Genomic DNA, 25340 nt, shown 5'->3' with positions numbered 1-25340 from the left:
GGTCGATGCAGCCGCTCAACGCGGCCAAGGCCGAGGAGGACAGCTCGGGCTGACCCCGCCGCCAGCCCCCGCTGGCGGGTCGCTCGCTCGCTCGCTGGCTCGCTGGCTAGCTAGTTGGCTGCTTAGTTCGCCGGTTAGCGAGTTAGTTGGCTGGTCGGCGAGTTGGCTCGCCCGCCCCCCCCCCACCCCCCCCCGCCCCCGCCCCCCCCAACCGATGGCTCGCCCGTCGGTGCGTTCGAAATGACCAGAGAGGAGCGGGGGGGACGGGGGGACGGGGGACCTTTCACACGCTCGTGCCACTTCCGCCGGTCGCCGGCCTTACGAGCCCAGGGTTTTCCTAGCGCGCAAGTCTTTCGTTTTCGTTTAGCGTCGCGCGCTTTTGCGCGTCCGTTCCGTTTGTCTGACGCACGCGTTTTGAATGGTTCACTACGCTTCGTACCGCGGCGAACACGGCTTGTGCCCCTTTCACGACACCGTCGTCCCGTTACCGTGAGTTTTTTGTGTTTTTTTTGGGGGGGGGGGGGGCGGGGGGGGCCGGGGGGGGGCCGGGGGAGTTTGGATGGCCCAACCCACGTACACCCAACGCACGCATTGGGGGGACGCCTCAACTTAACCGGGCCTCGGCGACGTTGCAAGACGGTCGCCGAGTAAAAATTGTGTCCGCGCTTCCGTGCACATTTCGAGAGCTGTCCCGGCACCTGACGACGATGTTGAATCTCCCGTGCTAAAAAAAAATAACAACGGAAACCAAATTCTTGGTCTTTCTTTCGGTGAGTTCACGTCGGTAGAAAATTTAATTAAAATAAAAAAATGTAATGAAATGAAAAATAAATCGAAATTTTTTACATTTATTTTTTATCTTAATTATTTTTTTATTTTAATTCATTTTTAAAATTTTATTTTTTATTTTCTATCTACGTGACTTTACCGAGTGAACCAAGAATATGAATTCCTGCAGTCACGAAAGTTCTTAAGTCAAAACCAAGCGGGGAACAGTGCTGCACCACTCTCGCCAACGCAACATTTCCTTCCCGGGGCCAGTTTGACCCGACCCTCCATTCGACGTCCGTCTCTCTCGCTTCTCAATACTTCACATTCCCACTTGCCGCGCGTAGCCTGCCTGCCTGCCTACCTACACCTCCTCGCCGCCGCAATGAGGGGGGGAGGCGGCGAGGGGGGCGGAGGGGGGATAGCCCCGACCCTGACGATTACAAAGGGGATCTCACACACAAGACATCACACAGGAGGATGCTGGGTTCGATCCCGACCCCGTGACGCCTGTGGTATATTTAGAGTTTGCGTGTCTCTCTCCCCGTGGCCGCGCGTATTTTTCTCCGAGTCCTCTGGTTTTTTGTTTTTCTTCCTTCCCCCTCCACATTTAGAATCGACGTCACACGTTTACAGTATTTGGTGTTTCGCTGATACGCTTTTCCACGTGAATAAGCCACTTGTGGTCGAGCTGTCGCTTGTGGCCAGGCCGCTTCTGAAAAAAAGAGCTACATCGCTCGGTGGTAAAATAAAAACAAAAATTTGTTTAGTCGTTTTTGTAGTCTTCATCCTAGGATTATGGTGGTGGCGAAGCGGGGGGGGGGGGTGGTGGTGGGTGGGGACAGCAGTGGCGAAGGGGAAAAAACAAATACCTTGCACGAAGTTCAGGGTTAGTGTGCGACGTGTCGGAACAGAAACCGAATTAACGGTTGGCTCCGGCCGAACTGTTTGTTGACTCATCGGTGAATGAAAACGCAGCGACCGGTATTTCGTCCGTCCGTCCGTCCGCTTGCCCCGTCGTCTTTTTCGCCGCCGAGATAAAATCCGCGCGGATTTCTCCTCCTCCTCCTCCTCCGTTGGCACTCTGATCCTCCCCCTCCTCTCGAGTCGCACCGGCCTGGGGTTGCCCTCTGCCGCCCGTCTGCCCCCTAGCAGGCAGGCGGGCCTCTCCATGGCTCCTCCGGATTGCCTCTTTATTATCCCCGGCCTCGACAAAAACGCTCACACGCTCTCTCTCTCTCTGTCTCGTCACTTGGAGCGCAAGTAGTCGCGTTGTGCACGCAAGCGCACGCACGCACGCGGAGGCAGAATACGCACGTGCTTTTAGGCACCCAAAGGCAGAGATCCACCGTGTAGCCTCGGCAGACTGTTGGGGCAAGGTGGTGTTGTTAGCGAGCACCTGCTCTGCAGACGAGGTGGAGATGGTGACACGGGCATTCCAAGCGACACAAAAATGCGTGGCACCAAACTCGCACCCTACCCTCCAGTATCTCGACAATCGGCAGTGGGGGGAGAGGGGGGGAGGCGTACTTTATATCTGCTACAGACAATCCATGATGGGGGGGGGGGTTCTGGATTGGTTCGTAGACATTGCTGAACCTTTGTGATGGCATTGAACGCATTTTTTTTTAAATGTGACCTGCGCATGAGCCCAAAATGCGTTCCTTTCTCGAACAACCTTAATACAATCCTTACCCAGCGTCAGAATATATTATAACTTCGGTGAACGGTCCCCTTGCTGAATGCTTGCTTTTTTGTTTTACATCTACCAACTGCATACGATGTGTGTGCGTTTTGCTTTCGTTTTAATCACTCGAGTGCCAACTCATGCCGGACTTCGTGTGCGGTATGAATGTTACAAAAACGAATTAAGAAATAGACAGGGTCCTACCCAAGGTCGGATCAAGGCGCGGGGGGGGGGGGGGCTTTAGGTGCTTCAGCCCAGTAGCCCTCCGCCACCTGGAGGGCCTCCAGAGATTTAAGTGAAAAGTTGCTTCATTTTGTGAATTGCTGAATTTTATTTGTTGTTAGCCTTGTAAAAAATAAATTTTCTTTGGTTTTCCTCTTTTAAAGATTACTGGGGGGGGTGGGGGGGGGCGGTGTCCTCACAGCACCTGGAGCCCAGGGGCCTATGCAACCTTAATCCAGGCCCTGGGTCTACCACTGCCAGACTAGCCGACACGTTTGCGCTTTTAGGCTAAAAACCCAGGGGGAAAAAAAAAAATGTTGGCTTTCGGATTTTTCCCAAAAGTATGACGTCCCAAGGAATGACGTCGCTTAACCATGTCTCATCCCGATGACGTACATTCATGTACGTCATCGGAATGTGTGTACGTCATGGGAATGTGCACTACATCGGAATGGAATCGAAAGTAGAAGGCCATGCAGGGGAGGACGTGTGGCGCAGATTGGCGCCAGCTATCGTAGCATGCAGCGGTCGTGTTTTTGCGGTCCTCTGCGGTTGCGTAAACAATGTCTTTAAAAAAAAAAACCAACGGCGACACACTTCGCCTCTCCAAATAAAAGTACGGGGACAACCGCCCATATCCACCCAACCCTGCAACTTGCAGCGACGTCTCGGAAGGTGAAAGGGTTACACTGTTGCCCCGCCAGGTCTCGCGACAGTGCGAGCACGATGGGCGAACACTTTCATGATCACGTGACGTAGGTAGTCCGTAACCTCTCCCCCCCCCCCTGCCCCCCCGCCCCCCCACCAAATATCTTAAATTGTTCTTAAAACGTTGTCCTTAAAGCGTACAAAATCCAAATCTAATCTCGGGCCCTTTACGATTTAGAGAAGCCAAACAAATGGCGCATCGGTCACGCTGGTTATACTCGGCGCTTTCTGATCGTCTTATTTAAAAAAAGTACATCGCGCTCGGAACCGTAGCCACACCATCGGTGCCCTTTCAAATCTGGCGACGATTTCCAGGGTGGGTGACAACTCCCGGCGCCCTCTGGTCATGTTCGAAGCGACGAGGGTAAAAAGTAAAAAATGTGTGTTACCCCCTAGGGCGATCTCGCTCACTCACACACACACATCTGTCGCGCCTTACGAACCCGGCGAGTTTTCACCGCGTGAGTTGAGTGAATCGTTTCACGGTCGTCGCCACTTTTTGAAGTACCACTTCCGCTAGAGGGCGATAATTGAAAAAAAAACAATTTGCCCTCTTCACGAACGACTCGCACTTACAATTGAGCCATCTTAGGTAAGCAATTGTTTGAAGGAGAGATTTGTTGTTGTTTACATACCGCGGAAATGTGTGAGCCTGGATGCTTTAATTTATTTTCCAAATTCGGAAACTGCCTTCGGGACACGGACAATGTTCGTAAGTCGAATGATTGTGGCTGTCCGGCGGTAATGCAGCTATTTAAAGGCTCTGCGTAAACATATTTCATCTCATTGTCGGCAGTGTGTACGCAAGGTGATGATGGGTTTTTTGGTTGGCGGTGGTGCCTTGCTAATTTTTTTTTCTTCCAAACAGTTTGTCACATTTTATTTTATTTTTAACTTGCTTGGGGACGTTTGTGGCGGTTGATGATTAAATGTTTTTGTTTGTTTGTTAGGTTCGTGCGTCGAAGTAGAAAATTCTACCCGTGTTGTTTTGCCTCTCCAGCCTCGTGTTACTGGGGCCACAGAGGAAATACCTCCCCCCCCCCCCCCTGATCTTCAAAGATCGCCCACAGCCTTCCCCCCGCTACACACGTGGTTCTTAACCTTCCATACGTAAACAAAATGTATGTTAATAAATACATAGGCGTTTGATGAAACGAAATTGAGGTGTCACTCGCGTGTGTCCCCCCCCCCCCCCCCCCCGTGCTTAATGTGCGTTTCGACGATTTACCGTCTTGAAACGGAAAGAAAATGTGGCCATGTCTCGCACCGGACGAGGGAGGAAGAACCACTGCTGTACAACAACAACAACAATCCACAACCACACTCCGCCAGCCCGGTCCACGGGTGGCCAATCCGCGGACCGCGAAAGATACTCTGTGGTTTTTTTTCGGTAAAGTCACGTTGGTAAAAAAATAAATAAAGGAAAACGAAAACAACTAAATGTAGTTGTTTTCATTTATTTGACCTAAATTTGGTTATTTTAATTTATTTTATTTTTTTGATTTTTTTTACCTACGTGACTTTACCGAAAAAAACAAAGAGTACGAATCGTCGTGATTTTTTTGTTGTTTTATTTTTTACCTACGTGACTTTACCGAATAGAACCAAAGAGTATGGATCCTCGCAGTCACGAAAACTTCAAATCTAGAAGTAGGAATCCTTGCAGTCACGAAAGCTTCAAGTCCTAGGACGGCAAAAGATGTTTTTTTTTTTGCGGATATCTCGGGAGAAGAGCGGGGGAGGGGGGGGAAACACATCGTAGCGACTAAAAACTAAAAAAAAAATCCCTGACCGACAATTCGTCGTTTAAAAAAAAATCTTAATAGATTGCGCCAATAGATGGCTGATGGTGCTTGGTACGTCTGTCGCCTATTTGTTAGGGGGTTTTAATGCCATCCGTGTTTAACCGTTCGGTCCATGGCGTTCTGGCAGATGGCGGTGCCGCAGAATTGCGTCGCTTATCGTGGGATTGGCCACCGGCCCCCGGTTTGGGATGGAAACTTTGGCGAAAATTTCGTGGCGACAATTTTACAGGAAAGAGTCACGCGCGTTATAAATACAAACCACCTCGTTTCCATGACTTGGGGGTGGTGGTGGTGGTGGTTGTGGTGAATTGTTGGTGTCCACTTGGAAGGAGTTGAAAGGTCATCCAGGTCAACTCTGCACGTCGGCATTCGGTGTGGCAACAAAAGTTTAAGTAGTGCCTCCGCTAGTGCTGAGAGGGTAGTTTCCGGGGGGGGGGGGAGGGGGGGTGAGTAGCTTGGCAAGCAAACGATGTTTTTTTTATTGCGCTCAAGCTGAAATAAAATAATGAGTTTAAAAAAAAATGCCCATGAAGTAGATTTCGTAATTTTGATTTTATTAAACGAGTAAAATGGTGTAGTTTTTGACAGACGGTCTGTCTGTGCGTGGGGGAGGGTGGGGTGGTGGTGTGGGTGGTGTAGCCCCCGCCGTGGTACGCCCCCCCCCCACTGAGCCTACAACTCCGACGACCCGAGTTCGATGCCCGGCCGTGGCTAACGTCTGGCGCCCCCACCCGGACCAAGACGGCGCAGGGAGGAGAATACGGGGGGTGGGTGGGGGAGCTTGTTCCAAGTCGTGGTTTGGCTCATGGTTGTTATAATTGTTCTTAACAAAAATATTTTATTGGTGTCAATATTGAAAACCCATTTTTTTTGTTTAATTTGACAACAACAACAACAACCAATGCCTCTGTAATAAGCTCGACCCTTGCCACAACATGCCTTACGGATGGGGGCGAGACCACTTCTGAGCCCACCTTTCCATGGGTGATGATGTTTGTGATGTCAGCTGCTGGGCTGGCATAGCGGCCCTCTTATTTCAAATTTGTTTTTAAAAAATTGCCAATAAAGTACCCAAGTGCAGGTTCTGCCCCCCTCCCCCCCTTGCTCTGTGCGATAAATGTGGTAGACGTGGTATAAGTGATAGTGGTAGATGTGGTAGTAGTGGTAGTTAGTTGTAGATGTTGTAGTTAGTGGTAGTAGTGGTAGTAGATGTAGTAGTGGTAGTCGTGGTAGATGTTGGGAGTCGTGGTAGTCGTGGTATATGTGGTAGTCGTAGTAGTTAGTGGTCGTATTGGTAGTTAGTGATAGTAATGGTAGTCGTGGTAGTAGATGTAGTAGTGGTAGTCGTGGTAGATGTTGGTAGTAGTGGTAGTTGTAGATGTAGTAGTGGTAGTCGTGGTAGATGTGGTAGTCGTAGTAGTAGTTAGTGATAGTAATGGTAGTCGTGGTAATAGATGTAGTAGTGGTAGTGAGTGGTAGATGTTGTAGTGGTAGTTAGTGGTAGATGTTGGTAGTCGTGGTAGTTAGTGGTAGTCGTGGTAGATCTATAAGAGATAGTGTTAGTAGTGGTATTTAGTGGTAGTCGTGGTAGTTAGTGGTAGTAGATGTAGTAGTGGTAGTTAGTGGTAGATGTAGTGGTAGTTAGTGGTAGTAATGGTAGTGGTAGTAGTAGTTAGTTGTAGTAGATGTAGTGGTGGTAGTCGTGGTAGTAGTGGTAGTTGTAGTAGATGTAGTGGTAGTCGTGGTAGTAGTGGTAGTTAGTGGTAGTTAGTTGTAGTCTTGGTAGTCGTGGTAGTTGTAGTAGATGTAGTAGTGGTAGTTAGTGGTAGATGTTGGTAGTCGTGGTAGTAGTGGTAGTTAGTTGTAGTAGATGTAGTAGTGGTAGTCGTGGTAGATGTTGGTAGTAGTGGTAGTTAGTTGTAGTAGATGTAGTAGTGGTAGTTAGTGGTAGTTGTAGTAGTGGTAGTCGTGGAAGATGTAGTAGTGGTAGTTGTAGTAGATGTAGTAGTGGTAGATGTTGGTAGTCGTGGTAGTAGTGGTAGTTAGTTGTAGTAGTTGGAGTAGTGGTAGTCGTGGTAGATGTAGTAGTGGTAGTTGTAGATGTAGTAGTGATAGTGGTAGATGTTGATATGGTAGATGTTGGTAGTCGTGGTAGTAGTGGTAGTTAGTTGTAGTTAATGTAGTAGTCGAGGTAGATGTAGTAGTGGTAGTCGTGGTGGATGTTGGTAGTCGTGGTAGATGTTGGTAGTCGTGGTAGTTAGTTGTAGTAGATGTAGTAGTGGTAGTTAGTGGCAGATGTTGTAGTTGTAGTAGTGGTAGTCGTGGTAGATGTAGTGGTAGTTAGTTGTAGTAAATGTAGTCGTGGTAGTAGTAGTTAGTTGTAGTAGTGGTAGTCGTGGTAGATGTTGGTAGTCGTGGTAGTAGTGGTAGCTAGTGGTAGTAGTGGTAGTCGTGGTAGATGTAGTAGTGGTAGTTAGTTGTAGTAGATGTAGTAGTGGTAGTAGTAGTGGTAGTTGTAGTAGTTGTAGTGGTAGTAGTGGTAGTTAGTAGTAGTGGTAGTTGTAGTAGAAGTAGTAGTGGTAGTTGTAGTAGTGGTAGTTAGTTGTAGATGTGGTAGTGGTAGTCGTGGTAGATGTAGTAGTGGTAGTTGTAGTAGATGTAGTAGTGGTAGTTAGTAGTAGCGGTAGTCGTGGTAGTTAGTTGTAGTAGATGTAGTAGTGGTAGTAGTGGTAGTAAGTAGTAGTGGTAGTCGTGGTAGATGTTGTGGTAGTCGTGGTAGATGTTGTAGTAGTGGTAGATGTAGTAGTGGTAGTTGTAGTAGTGGTAGTTAGTTGTAGTAGATGTAGTAGTGGTAGATGTAGTAGTGGTAGTTGTAGTAGTGGTAGTTAGTAGTAGTGGTAGTCGTGGTAGATGTTGGTAGTTAGTGGTAGTAGTTGTAGTAGGTGTAGTAGTGGTAGTAGTGGTAGTCGTGGTAGATGTAGTAGTGGTAGTTAGTTGTAGTAGATGTAGTAGTGGTAGTTGGTAGTGGTAGTCGTGGTAGATGTAGTAGTGGTAGTTAGTTGTAGTAGATGTAGTAGTAGTAGTTAGTAGTAATAGATGTGGTAGTGGTAGTCGTGGTAGATGTTGGTAGTTAGTGGTAGTAGTTGTAGGTGTAGTAGTGGTAGTAGTGGTAGTTAGTAGTAGTGGTAGTCGTGCTAGATGTTGGTAGTTAGTGGTAGTAGTTGTAGTAGGTGTAGTAGTGGTAGTAGTGGTAGTTAGTAGTAGTGGTAGTCGTGGTAGATGTTGGTAGTCGTGGCACTTGTAGTTGATGTAGTAGTGGTAGTTAGTAGTAGTAGTAGATGTGGTAGTGGTAGTCGTGGTAGATGTTGGTAGTCGTGGCACTTGTAGTAGATGTAGTAGTGGTAGTTAGTAGTAGTGGTAGTCGTGGTAGATGTTGGTAGTCGTGGTAGATGTTGGTAGTCGTGGCACTTGTAGTTGATGTAGTAGTGGTAGTTAGTAGTAGTAGTAGATGTGGTAGTGGTAGTCGTGGTAGATGTTGGTAGTCGTGGCACTTGTAGTTGATGTAGTAGTGGTAGTTAGTAGTAGTAGTAGATGTGGTAGTGGTAGTCGTGGTAGATGTTGGTAGTCGTGGTAGATGTTGGTAGTCGTGGCACTTGTAGTAGATGTAGTAGTGGTAGTTAGTTGTAGTTGATGTAGTAGTGGTAGTTAGTAGTAGTAGTAGATGTGGTAGTGGTAGTCGTGGTAGATGTTGTAGTGGTAGTTAGTTGTAGTGGTAGTAGTAGTAGATGTGGTAGTGGTAGTCGTGGTAGATGTTGGTAGTCGTGGCACTTGTAGTAGATGTAGTAGTGGTAGTTAGTAGTAGTAGTAGATGTGGTAGTGGTAGTCGTGGTAGATGTTGGTAGTCGTGGCACTTGTAGTAGATGTAGTAGTGGTAGATGTTGTAGTGGTAGTTAGTTGTAGTTGATGTAGTAGTGGTAGTTAGTAGTAGTAGATGTGGTAGTCGTGGTAGATGTTGTAGTGGTAGTTAGTTGTAGTGGTAGTAGTAGTAGTAGATGTGGTAGTGGTGGTCGTGGTAGATGTTGGTAGTCGTGGCACTTGTAGTTGATGTAGTAGTGGTAGATGTTGTAGTGGTAGTTAGTTGTAGTAGATGTAGTAGTGGTAGTTAGTAGTAGTAGTAGTAGATGTGGTAGTGGTAGTCGTGGCACTTGTAGTTGATGTAGTAGTGGTAGTTAGTAGTAGTAGTAGATGTGGTAGTGGTAGTCGTGGTAGATGTTGGTAGTCGTGGCACTTGTAGTTGATGTAGTAGTGGTAGTTAGTAGTAGATGTGGTAGTGGTAGTCGTGGTAGATGTTGGTAGTCGTGGCACTTGTAGTAGATGTAGTAGTGGTAGTTAGTAGTAGTAGTAGATGTGGTAGTGGTAGTCGTGGTAGATGTTGGTAGTCGTGGTAGATGTTGGTAGTCGTGGCACTTGTAGTAGATGTAGTAGTGGTAGTTAGTTGTAGTTGATGTAGTAGTGGTAGTTAGTAGTAGTAGTAGTAGATGTGGTAGTGGTAGTCGTGGTAGATGTTGTAGTGGTAGTTAGTTGTAGTGGTAGTAGTAGTAGATGTAGTAGTGGTAGTCCTGGTAGATGTTGGTAGTCGTGGCACTTGTAGTAGATGTAGTAGTGGTAGTTAGTAGTAGTGGTAGTCGTGGTATATGTTGGTAGTCGTGTTAGATGTTGGTAGTCGTGGCACTTGTAGTTGATGTAGTAGTGGTAGTTAGTAGTAGTAGTAGATGTGGTAGTGGTAGTCGTGGTAGATGTTGGTAGTCGTGGTAGATGTTGGTAGTCGTGGCACTTGTAGTAGATGTAGTAGTGGTAGTTAGTTGTAGTTGATGTAGTGGTAGTTATTTGTAGTAGATGTGGTAGTGGTAGTCGTGGTAGATGTTGTAGTGGTAGTAGTAGTAGTAGTAGATGTGGTAGTGGTAGTCGTGGAAGATGTTGGTAGTCGTGGCACTTGTAGATGATGTAGTAGTGGTAGTTAGTAGTAGTAGTAGATGTGGTAGTGGTAGTCGTGGTAGATGTTGGTAGTCGTGGCACTTGTAGTTGATGTAGTAGTAGTTGATGTTGTAGTGGTCGTTAGTTGTAGTAGATGTCGTAGTGGTAGTTAGTAGTAGTAGTAGATGTGGTAGTGGTAGTCGTGGCACTTGTAGTTGATGTAGTAGTGGTAGTTAGTAGTAGTAGATGTGGTAGTGGTAGTCGTGGTAGATGTTGGTAGTCGTGGCACTTGTAGTTGATGTAGTAGTGGTAGTTAGTAGTAGTAGTAGATGTGGTAGTGGTAGTCGTGGTAGATGTTGGTAGTCGTGGTAGTAGTGGTAGTTAGTGGTAGTAGTGGTAGTCGTGGTAGATGTAGTAGTGGTAGTTAGTTGTAGTAGATGTAGTAGTGGTAGTAGTAGTGGTAGTTGTAGTAGTTGTAGTAGATGTAGTGGTAGTAGTGGTAGTTAGTAGTAGTGGTAGTTGTAGTAGAAGTAGTAGTGGTAGTTGTAGTAGTGGTAGTTAGTTGTAGATGTGGTAGTGGTAGTCGTGGTAGATGTAGTAGTGGTAGTTGTAGTAGATGTAGTAGTGGTAGTTAGTAGTAGCGGTAGTCGTGGTAGTTAGTTGTAGTAGATGTAGTAGTGGTAGTAGTGGTAGTAAGTAGTAGTGGTAGTCGTGGTAGATGTTGTGGTAGTCGTGGTAGATGTTGTAGTAGTGGTAGATGTAGTAGTGGTAGTTGTAGTAGTGGTAGTTAGTTGTAGTAGATGTAGTAGTGGTAGATGTAGTAGTGGTAGTTGTAGTAGTGGTAGTTAGTAGTAGTGGTAGTCGTGGTAGATGTTGGTAGTTAGTGGTAGTAGTTGTAGTAGGTGTAGTAGTGGTAGTAGTGGTAGTCGTGGTAGATGTAGTAGTGGTAGTTAGTTGTAGTAGATGTAGTAGTGGTAGTTGGTAGTGGTAGTCGTGGTAGATGTAGTAGTGGTAGTTAGTTGTAGTAGATGTAGTAGTAGTTAGTAGTAGTAGATGTGGTAGTGGTAGTCGTGGTAGATGTTGGTAGTTAGTGGTAGTAGTTGTAGGTGTAGTAGTGGTAGTAGTGGTAGTTAGTAGTAGTGGTAGTCGTGGTAGATGTTGGTAGTTAGTGGTAGTAGTTGTAGTAGGTGTAGTAGTGGTAGTAGTGGTAGTTAGTAGTAGTGGTAGTCGTGGTAGATGTTGGTAGTCGTGGCACTTGTAGTTGATGTAGTAGTGGTAGTTAGTAGTAGTAGTAGATGTGGTAGTGGTAGTCGTGGTAGATGTTGGTAGTCGTGGCACTTGTAGTAGATGTAGTAGTGGTAGTTAGTAGTAGTGGTAGTCGTGGTAGATGTTGGTAGTCGTGGTAGATGTTGGTAGTCGTGGCACTTGTAGTTGATGTAGTAGTGGTAGTTAGTAGTAGTAGTAGATGTGGTAGTGGTAGTCGTGGTAGATGTTGGTAGTCGTGGCACTTGTAGTTGATGTAGTAGTGGTAGTTAGTAGTAGTAGTAGATGTGGTAGTGGTAGTCGTGGTAGATGTTGGTAGTCGTGGTAGATGTTGGTAGTCGTGGCACTTGTAGTAGATGTAGTAGTGGTAGTTAGTTGTAGTTGATGTAGTAGTGGTAGTTAGTAGTAGTAGTAGATGTGGTAGTGGTAGTCGTGGTAGATGTTGTAGTGGTAGTTAGTTGTAGTGGTAGTAGTAGTAGATGTGGTAGTGGTAGTCGTGGTAGATGTTGGTAGTCGTGGCACTTGTAGTAGATGTAGTAGTGGTAGTTAGTAGTAGTAGTAGATGTGGTAGTGGTAGTCGTGGTAGATGTTGGTAGTCGTGGCACTTGTAGTAGATGTAGTAGTGGTAGATGTTGTAGTGGTAGTTAGTTGTAGTTGATGTAGTAGTGGTAGTTAGTAGTAGTAGATGTGGTAGTGGTAGTCGTGGTAGATGTTGTAGTGGTAGTTAGTTGTAGTGGTAGTAGTAGTAGTAGATGTGGTAGTGGTGGTCGTGGTAGATGTTGGTAGTCGTGGCACTTGTAGTTGATGTAGTAGTGGTAGATGTTGTAGTGGTAGTTAGTTGTAGTAGATGTAGTAGTGGTAGTTAGTAGTAGTAGTAGATGTGGTAGTGGTAGTCGTGGCACTTGTAGTTGATGTAGTAGTGGTAGTTAGTAGTAGTAGATGTGGTAGTGGTAGTCGTGGTAGATGTTGGTAGTCGTGGCACTTGTAGTTGATGTAGTAGTGGTAGTTAGTAGTAGATGTGGTAGTGGTAGTCGTGGTAGATGTTGGTAGTCGTGGCACTTGTAGTAGATGTAGTAGTGGTAGTTAGTAGTAGTAGTAGATGTGGTAGTGGTAGTCGTGGTAGATGTTGGTAGTCGTGGTAGATGTTGGTAGTCGTGGCACTTGTAGTAGATGTAGTAGTGGTAGTTAGTTGTAGTTGATGTAGTAGTGGTAGTTAGTAGTAGTAGTAGTAGATGTGGTAGTGGTAGTCGTGGTAGATGTTGTAGTGGTAGTTAGTTGTAGTGGTAGTAGTAGTAGTAGATGTAGTAGTGGTAGTCCTGGTAGATGTTGGTAGTCGTGGCACTTGTAGTAGATGTAGTAGTGGTAGTTAGTAGTAGTGGTAGTCGTGGTATATGTTGGTAGTCGTGTTAGATGTTGGTAGTCGTGGCACTTGTAGTTGATGTAGTAGTGGTAGTGAGTAGTAGTAGTAGATGTGGTAGTGGTAGTCGTGGTAGATGTTGGTAGTCGTGGTAGATGTTGGTAGTCGTGGCACTTGTAGTAGATGTAGTAGTGGTAGTTAGTTGTAGTTGATGTAGTGGTAGTTAGTTGTAGTAGATGTGGTAGTGGTAGTCGTGGTAGATGTTGTAGTGGTAGTTAGTTGTAGTGGTAGTAGTAGTAGTAGATGTGGTAGTGGTAGTCGTGGAAGATGTTGGTAGTCGTGGCACTTGTAGATGATGTAGTAGTGGTAGTTAGTAGTAGTAGTAGATGTGGTAGTGGTAGTCGTGGTAGATGTTGGTAGTCGTGGCACTTGTAGTTGATGTAGTAGTAGTTGATGTTGTAGTGGTCGTTAGTTGTAGTAGATGTCGTAGTGGTAGTTAGTAGTAGTAGTAGATGTGGTAGTGGTAGTCGTGGCACTTGTAGTTGATGTAGTAGTGGTAGTTAGTAGTAGTAGATGTGGTAGTGGTAGTCGTGGTAGATGTTGGTAGTCGTGGCACTTGTAGTTGATGTAGTAGTGGTAGTTAGTAGTAGTAGTAGATGTGGTAGTGGTAGTCGTGGTAGATGTTGGTAGTCGTGGCACTTGTAGTTGATGTAGTAGTGGTAGTTAGTAGTAGTGGTAGTCGTGGTAGATGTTGGTAGTCGTGGTAGATGTTGGTAGTCGTGGCACTTGTAGTTGATGTAGTAGTGGTAGTTAGTAGTAGTAGTAGATGTGGTAGTGGTAGTCGTGGTAGATGTTGGTAGTCGTGGTAGATGTTGGTAGTCGTGGCACTTGTAGTAGATGTAGTAGTGGTAGTTAGTTGTAGTTGATGTGGTAGTTAGTAGTAGTAGATGTGGTAGTGGTAGTCGTGGTAGATGTTGTAGTGGTAGTTAGTTTTAGTGGTAGTAGTAGTAGTAGATGTGGTAGTGGTAGTCGTGGTAGATGTTGGTAGTCGTGGCACTTGTAGTTGATGTAGTAGTGGTAGTTAGTAGTAGTAATAGATGTGGTAGTGGTAGTCGTGGTAGATGTTGGTAGTCGTGGCACTTGTAGTTGATGTAGTAGTGGTAGTTAGTAGTAGTAGTAGATGTGGTAGTGGTAGTCGTGGTAGATGTTGTAGTGGTAGTTAGTTGTAGTAGTAGTAGATGTGGTAGTGGCAGTCGTGGTAGATGTTGGTAGTCGTGGCACTTGTAGTTGATGTAGTAGTAGTTGATGTAGTGGTCGTTAGTTGTAGTAGATGTCGTAGTGGTAGTTAGTAGTAGTAGTAGTAGATGTGGTAGTGGTAGTCGTGGCACTTGTAGTTGATGTAGTAGTGGTAGTTAGTAGTAGTAGTAGATGTGGTAGTGGTAGTCGTGGTAGATGTTGGTAGTCGTGGCACTTGTAGTTGATGTAGTAGTGGTAGTTAGTAGTAGTAGTAGATGTGTTAGTGGTAGTCGTGGTAGATGTTGGTAGCCGTGGCACTTGTAGTTGATGTAGTAGTGGTAGTTAGTAGTAGTAGTAGATGTGGTAGTGGTAGTCGTGGTAGATGTTGGTAGTCGTGGCACTTGTAGTAGATGTAGTAGTGGTAGTTAGTTGTAGTTGATGTGGTAGTTAGTAGTAGTAGATGTGGTAGTGGTAGTCGTGGTAGATGTTGTAGTGGTAGTTAGTTGTAGTAGTAGTAGTAGATGTGGTAGTGGTAGTCGTGGTAGATGTTGGTAGTCGTGGCACTTGTAGTTGATGTAGTAGTGGTAGTAGTAGTAGATGTGGTAGTGGTAGTCGTGGTAGATGTTGGTAGTCGTGGCACTTGTAGTTGATGTAGTAGTGGTAGTTAGTAGTAGTAGTAAATGTGGTAGTGGTAGTCGTGGTAGATGTTGTAGTGGTAGTTAGTTGTAGTAGTAGTAGATGTGGTAGTGGTAGTCGTGGTAGATGTTGGTAGTCGTGGCACTTGTAGTTGATGTAGTAGTAGTTGATGTTGTAGTGGTCGTTAGTTGTAGTAGATGTCGTAGTGGTAGTTAGTAGTAGTAGTAGATGTGGTAGTGGTAGTCGTGGCACTTGTAGTTGATGTAGTAGTGGTAGTTAGTAGTAGTAGATGTAGTAGTGGTAGTCGTGGTAGATGTTGGTAGTCGTGGCACTTGTAGTAGATGTAGTAGTGGTAGTTAGTAGTAGTAGTAGATGTGGTAGTGGTAGTCGTGGTAGATGTTGGTAGCCGTGGCACTTGTAGTTGATGTAGTAGTGGTAGTTAGTAGTAGTAGTAGATGTGGTAGTGGTAGTCGTGGTAGATGTTGGTAGTCGTGGCACTTGTAGTAGATGTAGTAGTAGTAGATGTGGTAGTTAGTAGTAGATGTGGTAGTGGTAGTCGTGGCACTTGTAGTTGATGTAGTGGTAGTCGTGGTAGATGTAGTAGTAGTTGATGTAGTAGTAGTAGATGTAGTAGTGGTAGTTAGTGGTAGTTAGTAGTAGTGGTAGTTAGTAGTAGTAGATGTAGTAGTGGTAGTTAGTAGTAGTGGTAGTAGTGGTAGTAGTTGTAGTTGATGTAGTAGTGGTAGTTAGTGGTAGTTAGTAGTAGTGGTAGTTAGTAGTAGTAGATGTAGTAGTGGTAGTTAGTAGTAGTGGTAGTAGTGGTAGTAGTTGTAGTAGATGTAGTAGTGGTAGTTAGTAGTAGTTGATGTAGTAGTGGTAGTTAGTAGTAGTGGTAGATGTAGTTAGTGGTAGTAGTTGTAGTTGATGCATTACCCAAAACAAGTTGGGCGCACAAAGCGAAACTGCACGAGAGAACTGCCTGTTGAGAAGCGCACACAGTACATACAGTACACATACAGTACACACACAGTACACACACAGTACACACACAGTACACACATTACACACACAGTACACACAGTACACACACAGTACACACACACAGTACACACACAGTACACACACACAGTACACACACAGTACACACACACAGTACACACACAGTACACACACACAGTACACACACAGTACACACACAGTACACACACAGTACATACACACAGTACACACACAGTATACACAGTACATACACAGTACACACACACAGTACACACACACAGTACACACACAGTACACACACACAGTACACACACAGTACACACAGTACACACACACAGTACACACACACACACAGTACACACACACACAGTACACACACACACACAGTACACACACACACAGTACACACACACAGTACACACACACACAGTACACACACAGTACACACACAGTACACACGGTACACACACAGTACACACACAGTACACACACACAGTACACACACACAGTACACACAGTACACACACACAGTACACACACAGTACACACAGTACACACACACAGTACACACACAGTACACACACACACACAGTACACACAGTACTCACACACAGTACACACACACAGTACACACACACAGTAAACACAGTACACACACACACAGTACACACACACAGTACACACACAGTGCACACAGTACACACACACAGTACACACACAGTACACACAGTACACACACACACAGTACACACAGTACACACAGTAAACACACACAGTACACACTGTACACACACACAGTACACACAGTACACAGTACACACACAGTACACACACAGTACACACTACACACGTGCACACAGTACACACTACACACGTGCACACAGTACACACGCACACAGTACACACGCACACAGTACACACGCACACAGTACACACACGTACACAGTACACACACACAGTACATACACACACAGTACACACACACAGTACATACACACAGTACACACAGTACACACACAGTACACACACACAGTACACACACACAGTACACAGTACACACACAGTAGACACGTGCACACAGTACACACGCACACAGTACACACGCACACAGTACACACGCACACAGTACACACACAGACAGTACACACAGTACACACACACACACAGTACATACACACACAGTACACACACACACACACAGTACATACACACAGTACACACGTACACAGTACACATACACAGTACACACACAGTACACACACACAGTACACACACAGTACACACACAGTACACACAGTACACACACAGTACACACAGTACACACAGTAAACACACAGTACACACTGTACACACACACACAATACACAGTACACACAGTACACACACAGTACACACTACACACGTGCACACACAGTACACACAGTACACACACAGTACACACGTGCACACAGTACACACGCACACAGTACACACACAGACAGTACACACAGTACACACACACACACAGTACATACACACACAGTACACACACACACAGTACACACACAGACAGTACACACAGTACACACACACACAGTACATACACACAGTACACACACACACAGTACACACACACACACAGTACATACACACAGTACACACGTACACAGTACACATACACAGTACACACGCAGTACACACACACAGTACACACACAGTACACACACAGTACACACAGTACACACACAGTACACACAGTACACACAGTAAACACACAGTACACACTGTACACACACACACAGTACACACAGTACACAGTACACACACAGTACACACACAGTACACACTACACACGTGCACACACAGTACACACAGTACACACACACAGTACACACAGTACACACTACACACGTGCACACAGTACACACGCACACAGTACACACGCACACAGTACACACGCACACAGTACATACACACACAGTACACACACACAGTACACACACACAGTACACAGTACACACACACAGTACACAGTACACACACAGTACACACGTGCACACAGTACACACACACAGTACACACGCACACAGTACACACACACACAGTACACACAGTACACACAGTACATACACACAGTACACACACACACAGTACACACACACAGTACATACACACAGTACACACGTACACAGCACACATACACAGTACACACACAGAGTACACACACAGTACACAGTACACGCACAGCACACACGTACACAGTACACGTGCACACAGTACACACGCGCGCACAGTACACACACAGTACACACACAGTACACATACACACACAGTACACACACACAGTACACACACTGCACACAGTACACACACAGTACACACAGTAAACCCACTGCACACACAGTAAACCCACTGCACACAGTACATACAGTACACACATTGCAAACACACAATACACACACAGTACACACACATTGCAAACACACAAATCACACACAGTACACACACACTGCAAACACACAAATCACACACACAGTCACACACATACTGCACACACAGTACACACACATACTACACACAGTACACACATACTACACACACAGTCACACACACACTGCACCCAGTACACACACACTGCACACAGTACACACACATACTGCACACAGTACACACACATACTGCACACAGTACACACACTACACACACAGTACACACACACAGTAAACCCACTGCACACACAGTACACGTACTGCGCACACAGTCCACAAACAACGTTGTCCGACGTCCAATCGCATAGCCCCATGTCGAGTGACTTTTTGGTTTGTTTTAAACGCATAGCGGAGCGAATATTTTGGGGTAGATATAGGTTAGCCCCCCCCTCCCTCCCCCCATATACAGCGTGGCGAACCCGCACAAAACGAACCCGCACAAAGCGAACCCGCACAAAGCGAGGGAGGGACCCGGACAGAACCAGGCCCAGCAGGTGGCCTGGGCTCTTGTACCGCTGTGGACTGAAGGCGACGGGGTTTTGTCGATGAATGGTCACCAGAAGAGTTGTTACAAAAATCTGTATTGGATTTTTATTTGATTTTTTTCAATTTAAACAATTTGGTTCTCCCGTGAGCTGCAGTAACCCCCCACCACCCCCACCCACTGCAAGGTCATGTTTAGCACAACCAGAGCCCGGGCTAAGTGAACAAAGCCGAGCGATGGTTGGGTAGTAGTAGTGGTGGTGGTGGCTACGCTGCTGCTGATGCTGCACGTGGCTGCATCATTAATCCCAGCACTGTGGAGGCGGCAGCAGTAGCAGCTGCTGGGGGTTGGTGGATCACCCGCACGAATGTTGTGGTGAGATTCTCTTCCCGTGGGGCGTCCAGGAGAGGAACCCTCCGGAAAGTCGTACCCCCGTTTGCTCGCCAGGAGAGGGCGGTCAGAGGAAAATATGTACTGCAAACTGGCTCGCTGAGCATGTCCCCCTCCTCCTCCTCCTCGTGTGTGTGTGTGGGAGTTTCTCTGGGCGTGCTCCGGTTTCCTCCCGGTACGTAACCACCAATTGTCTGGAAAACATCTTCATACACAGGGGAATGCAGAGCTTGGCTGCTGCTGCTGCCTGTACGTGGTGCTCTCCCGAGGCGCCCCATCACCATCACCACCACTCTCTCGTTTGAGAGCGAGCGGGTGAATTACTAAGGTGGGTGGTAGATATTGGTAGTCGTGGCAGTAGTGGTAGTCGTGGTACATGTAGTAGTGGTAGTCGTGGTAGATGTTGGTAGTCGTGGCAGTAGTGGTAGTCGTGGTACATGTAGTAGTGGTAGTCGTGGTAGATGTTGGTAGTCGTGGTAGTAGTGGTAGTTGTAGATCTAGTAGTGGTAGTTAGTGGTAGATGTTGTAGTGGTAGTTAGTTGTAGTAGTTGTAGTAGTGGTAGTCGTGGTAGATGTAGTAGTGGTAGTTAGTTGTAGTAGTGGTTGTAGTGGTAGTAAGTTGTAGTGGTAGTTAGTGGTAGATGTTGTCGTGGTAGTTAGTTGTAGTAGTGGTAGTCGTGGTAGATGTAGTAGTGGTAGTTAGTTGTAGTAGATGTAGTAGTGGTAGATGTTGGTAGTAGTGGTAGTTAGTTGTAGTAGTGGTAGTCGTGGTATATGTTGGTAGTCATGGTAGTAGTGGTAGTTGTAGTAGATGTAATGGTAGCTAGTGGTAGATGTTGTAGTGGTAGTTAGTTGTAGTAGTGGTAGTCGTGGTAGATGTAGTAGTGGTAGTTAGTTGTAGTAGATGTAGTAGTGGTAGTTAGTGGTAGATGTTGTAGTGGTAGTTGTAGTAGTGGTAGTAGTGGTAGATGTAGTAGTGGTAGTTAGTTGTAGTAGATGTAGTAGTGGTAGTCGTGGTAGATGTTGGTAGTCGTGGTAGTAGTGGTAGTTAGTTGTAGTAAATGTAGTAGTGGTAGTCGTGGTAGATGTAGTGGTAGTCGTGGTAGATGTTGGTAGTCGTGGTAGTAGTGGTAGTTAGTTGTAGTAGTTGTAGTAGTGGTAGATGTAGTAGTGGTAGTTAGTTGTAGTAGATGTAGTAGTGGTAATTAGTTGTAGTAGATGTAGTAGTGGTAGTCGTGGTAGATGTTGGTAGTCGTGGTAGTAGTGGTAGTTAGTTGTAGTGGTAGTAGTGGTAGATGTAGTAGTGGTAGTTAGTTGTAGTAGATGTAGTAGTGGTAATTAGTTGTAGTAGATGTAGTAGTGGTAGTCGTGGTAGATGTTGGTAGTCGTGGTAGTAGCTTGTCTCCTCCTCGTGTGTGTGTGTGGGGGAGTTTCTCTGAGCGTGCTCCGGTTTCCTCCCGGTACGTAACCACCAATTGTCTGGAAAACATCTTCATACACAGGGGACTGCAGAGCTTGGCTGCTGCTGCTGCCTGTACGTGGTGCTCTCCCGAGGCGCCCCCTCCCCATCACCATCACCACTCTCTCGTTTGAGAGCGAGCGGGTGAATTACTAAGGTGGGTGGTGGTGCGTTACAAAGTAGATTTTTATTTATTTAAAAACAAGTGTCAATTATTGTTAGGAGCAAACAGCGTTGCACCAGCTCGGGCAGGGAGTGGGGGGCCTTAGAGGCCAACTTAAATGTTGAGCAGCGGGGGGGGGGGGAGGGCAAAGAGGAGCCGAGCGGCTTATGGTTGTGTTTTTATGGCTGTTGTGTAGCTGGTAGGGAGTTTGTTTTCTCTCTCCTCTCTCTCTCCCCTCTCGTGTCGCGTCTCAATTGATGTCCGGTGTGCGTTCGATTTCTCAACTCGGGGAAAAATAAAATTCTCTCGACATTCACGCAGTGTTGGTGGATTGTGGTGGGTCGGGGGTGGGTCGGTGGTAGGTCGGGGGTGGGTTGGTGGTGGGTCGGGGGTGGGTCAGGGGTGGGTCGGGGGTGGATTGTGGTGGGTCGGGGGTGGGTCGGTGGTGGGTCGGTGGTGGGTCGGGGGTGGGTCGGTGGTGGGTTGGTGGTGGCTTTGGGTTTTTACGCGACGCTCTTCGTCGGCTCGTGCAGCTAAGGGTCTGCGTGAGGTTCCCTCGGGATGCTCGGCGATGGAGGATGAGGAGGAGGGGAGACGTCTCTTATCGCCTGCCAAATCGTTACTTGCGAGGAAACGAATAAAATCGTACAGGGGGTTTCGACTTCAAACTTTCGTGACTGCAGGCATTGACATTCATTTGTTCTTTCGGTAAAGTCGCGTCGATATAATTAGTATTTTATTATCTATCTACCTGACTTTACCGAAAGAATTTGTACAGGGGGTGCTTAAAAATGCGAACACTTTTATATGGGACTGTCGTTTTTCACGTAGAAAGGAACGGACAATATACACTGTAACATGATGACGAATGTAATGTTTAATAGCTTCAATAAGTCAAGAGTCTCCAGGTGTTCGCCATCGTCAACGCAGGTTGCCTGGAATCCACTCCAGGTGGTCTCGTGAGCCACGGGAGGCACATTTCTCGTGGAATTTTTGCAAATTATCCGAAGTGTTAACATTTTTTTGAAGCACCATGTATAACTCGGGGGGCGGGGGGGCATCACAGTGGCACCCCTCCCCCCCAGCTCACAATGTCACAACGCGTTGAGTTTTCACAACGCGTGGTGCAGCGCGCGAGAGCCCTCCTGTCTGAACCATTGCGAGCCCACATACCTACGATTATAATACACACTAGCTTGTGTGTATAATAATCACACACTAGCTTGTGTGTATAATAATCACACACTAGCTTGTGTGTATAATAATCACACCAGCTTGTGTGTATAATAATCACACACTAGCTTGTGTGTATAATAATCACACACTAGCTTGTGTGTATAATAATCACACTAGCTTGTGTGTATAATAATCACACACTAACTTGTGTATAATAACCACACTAGCTTGTGTGTATAATAATCACACACAAGCTTGTGTGTATAATAATCACACACTAGCTTCTGTGTATAATAATCACACACTAGCTTGTGTGTATAATGATCACACACTAGCTTGTGTATAATAACCACACTAGCTTGTGTATATAATAATCACACACTAGCTTGTGTGTATTATAATCACACACTAGCTTGTGTGTATAATAATCACACACTAGCTTGTGTGTATAATGATCACACACTAGCTTGTGTGTATAATGATCACACACTAGCTTGTGTGTATAATAATCACACACTAGCTTGTGTGTATAATAATCACACACTAGCTTGTGTGTATAATAATCACACACTAGCTTGTGTGTATAATAATCACACACTAGCTTGTGTGTATAATAATCACGCAATAGCTTGTGTGTATAATAATCACACACTAGCTTGTGTGTATAATAATCACACACTAGCTTGTGTGTATAATAATCACACACTAGCTTGTGTGTATAATAATCACACACTAGCTTGTGTGTATAATAATCACACACTAGCTTGTGTGTATAATAATCACACACTAGCTTGTGTGTATAATAATCACACACTAGCTTGTGTGTATAATAATCACACACTAGATTGTGTGTATAATAATCACACACTAGCTTGTGTGTATAATAATCACCCACTAGCTTGAGTGTATAATAATCACACACTAGCTTGTGTGTATAATAATCACACACTAGCTTGTGTGTATAATAATCACACTAGCTTGTGTGTATAATAATCACACACTAGCTTGTGTGTATAATAATCGCACATGAGCTAGTGTGTATAATGATCACACACTAGCTTGTGTGTATAATAATCACACACTAGCTTGTGTGTATAATAATCACACACTAGCTTGTGTGTATAATAATCACACACTAGCTTGTGTGTATAATAATCACACACTAGCTTGTGTGTATAATAATCACACACTAGCTTGTGTGTATAATAATCACACACTAGCTTGTGTGTATAATAATCACGCAATAGCTTGTGTGTATAATAATCACACACTAGCTTGTGTGTATAATAATCACACACTAGCTTGTGTGTATAATAATCACACACTAGCTTGTGTGTATAATAATCACACACTAGCTTGTGTGTATAATAATCACACACTAGCTTGTGTGTATAATAATCACACACTAGCTTGTGTGTATAATAATCACACACTAGCTTGTGTGTATAATAATCACACACTAGCTTGTGTGTATAATAATCACACACTAGCTTGTGTGTATAATAATCACACACTAGCTTGTGTGTATAATAATCACACACTAGCTTGTGTGTATAATAATCACGCAATAGCTTGTGTGTATAATAATCACACACTAGCTTGTGTGTATAATAATCACACACTAGCTTGTGTGTATAATAATCACACACTAGCTTGTGTGTATAATAATCACACACTAGCTTGTGTGTATAATAATCACACACTAGCTTGTGTGTATAATAATCACACACTAGCTTGTGTGTATAATAATCACACACTAGCTTGTGTGTATAATAATCACACACTAGATTGTGTGTATAATAATCACACACTAGCTTGTGTGTATAATAATCACCCACTAGCTTGAGTGTATAATAATCACACACTAGCTTGTGTGTATAATAATCACACACTAGCTTGTGTGTATAATAATCACACTAGCTTGTGTGTATAATAATCACACACTAGCTTGTGTGTATAATAATCGCACATGAGCTAGTGTGTATAATGATCACACACTAGCTTGTGTGTATAATAATCACACACTAGCTTGTGTGTATAATAATCACACACTAGCTTGTGTGTATAATAATCACACACTAGCTTGTGTGTATAATAATCACACACTAGCTTGTGTGTATAATAATCACACACTAGCTTGTGTGTATAATAATCACACACTAGCTTGTGTGTATAATAATCACGCAATAGCTTGTGTGTATAATAATCACACACTAGCTTGTGTGTATAATAATCACACACTAGCTTGTGTGTATAATAATCACACACTAGCTTGTGTGTATAATAATCACACACTAGCTTGTGTGTATAATAATCACACACTAGCTTGTGTGTATAATAATCACACACTAGCTTGTGTGTATAATAATCACACACTAGATTGTGTGTATAATAATCACACACTAGCTTGTGTGTATAATAATCACCCACTAGCTTGAGTGTATAATAATCACACACTAGCTTGTGTGTATAATAATCACACACTAGCTTGTGTGTATAATAATCACACTAGCTTGTGTGTATAATAATCACACACTAGCTTGTGTGTATAATAATCGCACATGAGCTAGTGTGTATAATAATCACACACTAGCTTGTGTGTATAATAATCACACATGAGCTAGTGTGTATAATAATCACACACTAGCTTGTGTGTATAATAATACTCACACTAGCTTGAGTGTATAATAATCACACACTAGCTTGTGTGTATAATAATCACACACTAGCTTGAGTGTATAATAATCACACACTAGCTTGTGTGTATAATAATCACACACTAGCTTGTGTGTATAATAATACTCACACTAACTTGTGTGTATAATAATCACACACTAGCTTGTGTATAATAATCACACACTAGCTTGTTTGTATAATAATCACACACTAGCTTGTGTGTATAATAATCACACACTAGCTTGTTTGTATAATAATCACACACTATCTTGTGTGTTTAATTATCACACACTAGCTTGTGTGTATAATAATCACACACTAGCTTGTGTGTATAATAATCACACACTAGCTTGTTTGTATAATAATCACACACTAGCTTGTGTGTATAATAATCACACACTAGCTTGTGTGTATAATAATCACACACTAGCTTGCGTGTATAATAATCACACACTAGGTTGTGTGTATCATAATCACACACTACCACACTAGATTGTGTGTATCATAATCACACACTAGATTGTGTGTATAATGATCACACACTAGCTTGTGTATAATAATCACACACTAGCTTGTGTGTATAATAATCACACACTAGCTTGTGTGTATAATAATCACACACTAGCTTATGTGTATAATAATCACACACTAGGTTGTGTGTATAATAATCACACACTAGCCTGTGTGTATAATAATAACACACTAGCTTGTGTGTATAATAATCACACACTACCTTGTGTGTATAATAATCACACACTAGCTTGTGTGCATAATAATCACATACTAGCTTGTGTGTATAATAATCACACACTAGCTTGTGTGTATAATAATCACACACTAGCTTGTGTGTATGATAATCACACACTAGC

The 25340-nt window shown here is 44.5% G+C and overlaps 1 protein-coding gene across 4 annotated transcripts in view; it reads left to right on the top strand.

The window, feature by feature from the left end:
* LOC116955708 (high affinity cationic amino acid transporter 1-like) overlaps positions 1–6270 on the top strand; it is a 194916-nt gene extending 188646 nt beyond the window's left edge. For all 4 annotated transcript variants that reach the window (XM_076053479.1, XM_076053481.1, XM_076053482.1 and 1 more), the window contains one exon: positions 1–6270. This exon is cut by the window's left edge and continues 93 nt beyond it. In XM_076053479.1, the coding sequence (XP_075909594.1) occupies positions 1–53 (53 nt within the window). In that variant the 3' untranslated portion in view covers positions 54–6270.
* The last annotated feature ends 19070 nt before the right edge of the window (positions 6271–25340 follow it).

Source organism: Petromyzon marinus, chromosome 61, assembly GCF_048934315.1.
Source record: "Petromyzon marinus isolate PM22_M1 ecotype Great Lakes invasive population chromosome 61, UKy_Petmar_22M1.pri1.0, whole genome shotgun sequence".
NCBI classification, from domain to species: Eukaryota; Metazoa; Chordata; class Hyperoartia; order Petromyzontiformes; family Petromyzontidae; genus Petromyzon; species Petromyzon marinus.
Note: the sequence above shows the minus strand (reverse complement) of the source record. Positions and strands in the feature narration are given on the sequence as shown.